Below are 5,920 nucleotides of genomic sequence, written 5' to 3' on the forward strand. Positions count from 1 at the left end.
TTTTGCCTACACTGAAAATGTGTCAATGAGCTTGGGGTCCTATAATTTGATGGACAGGGAAGGGTAGTAAGTATGCATTGTGTTGGGGTTTCATACAGTAGGTAAACAATTTTCTTTGCTGAACTTTGACCGCATTCTGTCTTTCTAGATAATTTGATGTTGTGTTGTGTGAGATAGGCCTACAGAGGTGTAGGATATTAGTGTTTAATAAATCCAAATTTTATTCTACATCAGTTAACCACACACTTCTGGGTGGTTTTAAGCTACTCTCCATCTACTTGTTTCATCTCCTCTTACTTTCCCCTCTGCTTTTCAGACACCCACACACACAGACCCCCAGGAGCTCTCTGACAACTTGCCCAGGGAACACCACATGAGGGCTGGGGTCTGGAGGTGGTAGGCAGGGCCGGCCCTTACCCTAGGGGTCAGTGCTCTACGGGGGGGGGGTCTGCAAGTGGGTAAGGTTTTGGGTAAGTGTGTGTGTGTGTGGGTGTGTGTGTGTGTGTGTGTGTGTGTGTGTGTGTGTGGTGTGTGTGTGAGTGTGTGTGTGTGTGTGGTGTGTGTGTGAGTGTGAGTGTGTGTGTGTGTGTGTGTGTGTGTGAGAGAGAGAGAGAGAGAGTTGAGGTTTGTGTGTGTGATTGGCACACAATGCAGATGTGTGGGCAGTAGGTGCCATCTGGAGACAGCTGAGTGGGATGGTGGGGAGGAGGTGGGGAGGGGGGAGGTTGGGCCTGCCACTTTCAAAAAAGTGTCTCAACATTTGATGAGAGGATAAAGGAAATTATCAGTGTAATCAATCAAACACCTGTGACACAAATGAACGAAGACAAGAAACAAAATACTCCCCCTCTCTCTCTTTGGCAGGGCAGCCCCATCTTCGCCGCTATTGGTTGAGCCCCTGAAAAGCGGTCCATCAAGACTTCTCTATGATTGCGTGGCTTGTCATCAGGGGAAATGGAAAAGCGCCATTCAGGTTGTGAAGGGTATCAAACAATCGACGTTGTGAGTAAGTGGCCATCTCAGGGAACACCAGATGCTTTGCCCAGTTCATTATGTGGTTCGAGATGTTTTCCTTGAGTAGTCCAAGAGCAGGCCTCAAAAGCTACCCTCACAGCCTGGTAATGTAAAAACCACTACTCCTTAAAAAAACCACTAGGCCTTGCTATGTGAGGTGATCCAAGAAATAACCTACCTTTACACAGTGCCAACGAGTCCTCAGCAGCTCACTGGTGCCTTCCTGTAGGCCGAATCGCTTGGTTTATCCTGGGGGGCAGAGAGCTCCTGCGTGGGTGGACATGGAGAGAGAGAGAGAGAAAGAAAGAGAGAGAGAGACAGAAAAGACAGCTCAGATTTTTCCAACACGCATAATGCTTTCTTTGTTTGGGGCAAAGAAAAGCATTATGCGTGTTTTCAGCCCATTATTCATAACACATTGTTCTGATCAATTTCGGAAAGTGGAATTTCGTATAGGCCTATTATTATGTCAGTCCCATACTTGTTCCATAATCCAATTTTGAGAGAGTATCCGTGATTGTATCCACTAGGTGGAGACCTTGTTTTAAACTGATTCACCCTGGACTGCGTTTCGCTTCACCGGAGACGGGATTCATGTAGAGATCACATCATATCCAGAAAAGCGAATCGTTACAAGTTATGGCATAACTCGTTAATCTTTGCCTAGCCTATATAGGCACAATTAGAAAATATAATATTCTATAGGCTATGCCTATTTAGATTTTTGGCAGCACTGCACTTTTGAGGCAATGATATTGAAAATGCCAGAGAAAATGGTATGTTGAAAATAAAAACAACCACATGTTTTGACGTTATCCTTTGACGTTGTGAATGTTTCCATGTGAATGTTAACATATATGTTAGGGTATGAACACTGATGGAACACCGGGCTCTCCGTGGCAGTGCCCGCGTGACAACAAAAAAAATTCACACAGAATTGTTGCTTATAACAATATCCAATTTTGCGCCGTCCCGGACCAGTGTCCACTGCTAAATGGGGGTTGGGGGGCAGTTAATTTGCCCCTTTTCTCGTCCACTGCGTTTCCTATTTGGATTGACGGCCGCGTCAGAGCGAGCAGATCCGCCTCCCGGCTGTGTGTTTGGAGCGTCGCTCCTTCCGCTTCAAACACATATTCCACAGGGAGAGAGAGAGAGCAAGACCTGTGAGGAGCGGAACGACGAGAAAAACGGCGAACGACAAATGGCACTCATGGCTGGGATTTTGTTTACGGCATCCTCTGTTCTGCTTGGGATTTCTACGTTTGTTTCTTCGGCACGGATTTATCCTCCAAACGAAGGTAAGATGTGGAATAACCGTGGAGCCAGTTTACTTCGAGTTTACTTCGTGTGTGCGACGGACCCCCGTATCACACAGTCCCGTAGCTTATGCACTCTTGACTCGTGCAAGGACCTGCATCATTGAAGAGTGACAACACCAACAATAATCATTTGCGCAATTATATTGTGTGATATTGGATTGGGAAACAGACTATCCATATGCGTCAAGCGCATGGATAGCTCTACGTCTTCGTTGAGATCCTGCGAGCCAAGTTGCTGAAAGCGCCTCCCTGAAAACCTGGAGCGCTGGCAGTCTTGGGGCTCCAGCAGGGTCCAAGCGCAAGAGAGTCCAGTTTCAAAGTCTTACTTTAGACTCTCTATTAATCAGGCTACAACTGCCTACTTGTCTGTAAATATGTTATTTCCCATTGGCCAATATCCAACGACTCCATAAAAAGTGTTATTGTTGTGCAACGCTCTTTTTGTTTGTTATTTGTTGTGCAAACGAACGATTTGAATTAATGATGAAATGCAGTCGGCTGTGAAGCCATAATCAACATAGATAATAATTCAACATCATCCATATGCAAGTGGCTCAGACGCATTCACCACGTGAAAGATCAACTTCAAAATAATTCCCAAATTAATTATTAAATATCTTCGGCGATGTTAAATCGACTTAGGCCTATAGCCTAATAAAAAATCAATGCGTATTTGAGCGCTTTGAATTGTGATTTTATTCTCTCATCGAGGATAGGCCTACGTTTAAAATGGCCTATTAATTTAAATCAAGGATTATTTTTGATTGCTCGCTGGAGCAAGTTCATTTAGACGTCCGTGTCACTCAAATCAACTTCAATTGATCATCACCCCAAGTTATACCGCGATTTGTATAAATTTGTATAATCAAACGTCAAAGTTTCACTGGATAAAACTGAGAAGTCAAGCAACCGGGGTTATAATTGACTCGACTCATGATGAGAAAAGCATAGCCTATCCCAAATGAGGGATCCCCTTAGGTCTATCCAAACATATTACGCATCTGCCCAATGTATGGATATACAACATTTTATACGTGCGTAATTACCAATGTATCCTCACTTCTGTCTTTCCGTTTAAGATATTATATTGAATTGTTTTTCCTCATCCAAATAACAAAGACGCGGCTTGTTAACGCAATCATCTCTTTTCTCGAAGTATTTTCAGCACTCAAGGTTTGACTACATTTTTAAGCCTACATGGATTATGGGTTCGTATTTGAGCACACATGATAACCGCTAACTTCTCTCCTGTTTTTCAGTGACGTTATTGGACTCCAGATCCGTACAGGGGGAGCTAGGCTGGATCGCCAACCCGATAGAAGGAGGTGTAAGTGCCCCTCATTACGATAAGTCTCCTGTTGAATAAAATGAAGAAATTATGTCCTCTATACCAGCCGTCCCCGTCCCCCTCCCTCCCTCCCTCCCCTTCTCCCCCTCTAACCACTCGCTATAATGGTCAGATGCGAGGCTGATACTGCAGCGGGCGTCGGGTTTCCTGAATAGACGGCGGATTGAATCGGTCTTTGTGGAGAAACTTTATATCCTTTTCCCCCATTGAGGCGCGGGGGGAGAGGAACTTGGCAGCACAGAAAGGGCCCGTTGGAATGGATGAATGAAGGGAAAGGGCAGCGGGTTTCAATCCTTGCCGTAGGACGATTGAATTGGCCCATAACGCGATAGGGAATGCGATCGGACTAAATGCGTGATCCCGCAGTCTAATTGGGATATCTATAGTGGCGCTGAAAAGGCTATTAGGTAACCAAGTGAACAGACAAATAGAGAAGGAAAGGCTGGGTTTTTATTAAAACAACTAATGTGAGAATTCTTTGCAATCAATTATTTGGGGAGGAGGAGATGTTTTTTTTTTTTTTTTTTTTTTACATCACACATGTACACTGGTTTTATTAGAATGAACGTATTGGTATTTGATTTTAATGTGAGGTGCATGGATTATGTTCGACGACGGCCTGAACAGAGCGCGTCTGTTCGGGGGATGGCGCGTCTGTTCGGGGATGGCAGCGAGGGGCCCAAGGGTGCGCTCGGGTCTGGCACACACACCACTGCCAGTTGTTGCCGAACCCAACGCGTCTGAATAATTGCAGGAGGCCATTTTGCAGTTGAAGTTAATTGTTTAAGAGGAGGATAGCACCCTACCAGTGGCATTCGATAAAGTTTCATCTTTTGTCTCCACCCTCTCTCCATCTTTGTTACTTGCCATTGGGTGTTAAATGAACTTGGCTCGTGTGCGCTGGTGGTGCACTCTGGTCCTAAGTGTTCATCAGAGCGGGGTGATTGACAGGGTCCTGGCAGTGCCGACAAGGCCGCATTCAGCCCCTCATTATAACCAATTGCCCCCTTTCTCCCTCTCCTCCTATCGGGGAAAGGTGCGGCCTTATCGCCGCGCCGCTTGGTTTCAACAATAAAGGGCTAAGCAAAAGGAAGAAAGCGGTGGAATAGAGCAGCATGGCTGATAGACACTTTCTCACATCGGAGCCCCGGCCACGTTTAGTGTTATCTCCACTACTCAAGGGAATAGGGCTTTAAACAAGATTATTTATGATAACACGTTAAATCAAATTCAGGGCAGCCTACATCTTCCGACGCCTATAATCGCTCTGTTTGGACTGGTTTCTTTAAATAGAATAAGGAGATACAAGCAACACTTCTTGTCTGCTCCCATTGTAAACCGTGTAAAATAGAAGACTATTTTTAAACCTCATTGTGAACAATTTAACAGCACACCGGTAAAGCCCCTGATGTCTATGCGTTCACAGTGTCCTCATATTTGCTCAAATGTGTTCAGTTGAGACGGGAACTTTATCATAAGTAAAACAAACATTTCTTCATGAAAATAAACGAGGCCGTAGTCGAACATAATCCAATCATATTTAAATCAAATACCAATTCTTTCATTCTAATAACACCAGCCAACGTGTGCTGTAAAAAAACATCTCCTCCCAAAATAATTGATTGCAAACAATTCTCAGATTACTTGTTTTAATAAAAACCCAGCATTTCCTTCTCTATTTGTCTGTTCAGTTGGTTAGCTAATAGGCTATTATATCATAGGATTGTAAGGATTTACAATGAGGTCATTTATATTTGACTCAATAACAATAATGCCGATGTTGTATGTTCCCCCCAGAGTTTAGTTTTATGTGGAATAAAAACTAAAGAAATACACTTCCGACAGTAGTTCTATGAATACTCGACTCAGGGCCGGCTAAAGGCATAGGCCATATAGGCGGTCGCCTAGAGCGCCACCTTCTGGTGGGCGCTGGTCGCCCTCAAAGTGGTGGGCGCCCTTCCTCATTTTCTGCCTTGAGGTAACAAATGAACAAATAAATAAATAAGGGGAATAAATACACTTTGCACCCCTGTTCCTCACAATTTTTCGTTTGCTCTGGCCTGCACTTGTACTATGCGCAGTGCGCACTGAAAGTGGGGGAGGATGGGTTACCGTTTGATGCGCATCCTCACCGACAAGTCAAGACAAGTCCAGGACTTAAGAAGTGCCAGAGATTGCTAGACTGACTGACTGATGGACAGATGTCAAGAGGCAGATATCTATTTTCACATTTGATTTA

The 5,920-nt window shown here is 44.4% G+C and overlaps 1 protein-coding gene across 1 annotated transcript in view; it reads left to right on the forward strand.

The window, feature by feature from the left end:
* Window positions 1-2,215: 2,215 nt before the first annotated feature.
* LOC310822950 (ephrin type-A receptor 4) overlaps window positions 2,216-5,920 on the forward strand; it is a gene marked incomplete at its 5' end in the record, with an annotated part of 42,476 nt that continues 38,771 nt past the window's right edge. The window contains 2 exons of the mRNA XM_083695535.1: window positions 2,216-2,312; window positions 3,593-3,660. Coding sequence (XP_083551661.1) covers window positions 2,216-2,312; window positions 3,593-3,660 — 165 coding nt within the window. The remainder of the gene's footprint in view (window positions 2,313-3,592; window positions 3,661-5,920) is intronic.

Source organism: Argentina silus (assembly GCF_951799395.1).
Source record: "Argentina silus genome assembly, chromosome: X".
In the NCBI taxonomy this organism is placed as follows: Eukaryota; Metazoa; Chordata; class Actinopteri; order Argentiniformes; family Argentinidae; genus Argentina; species Argentina silus.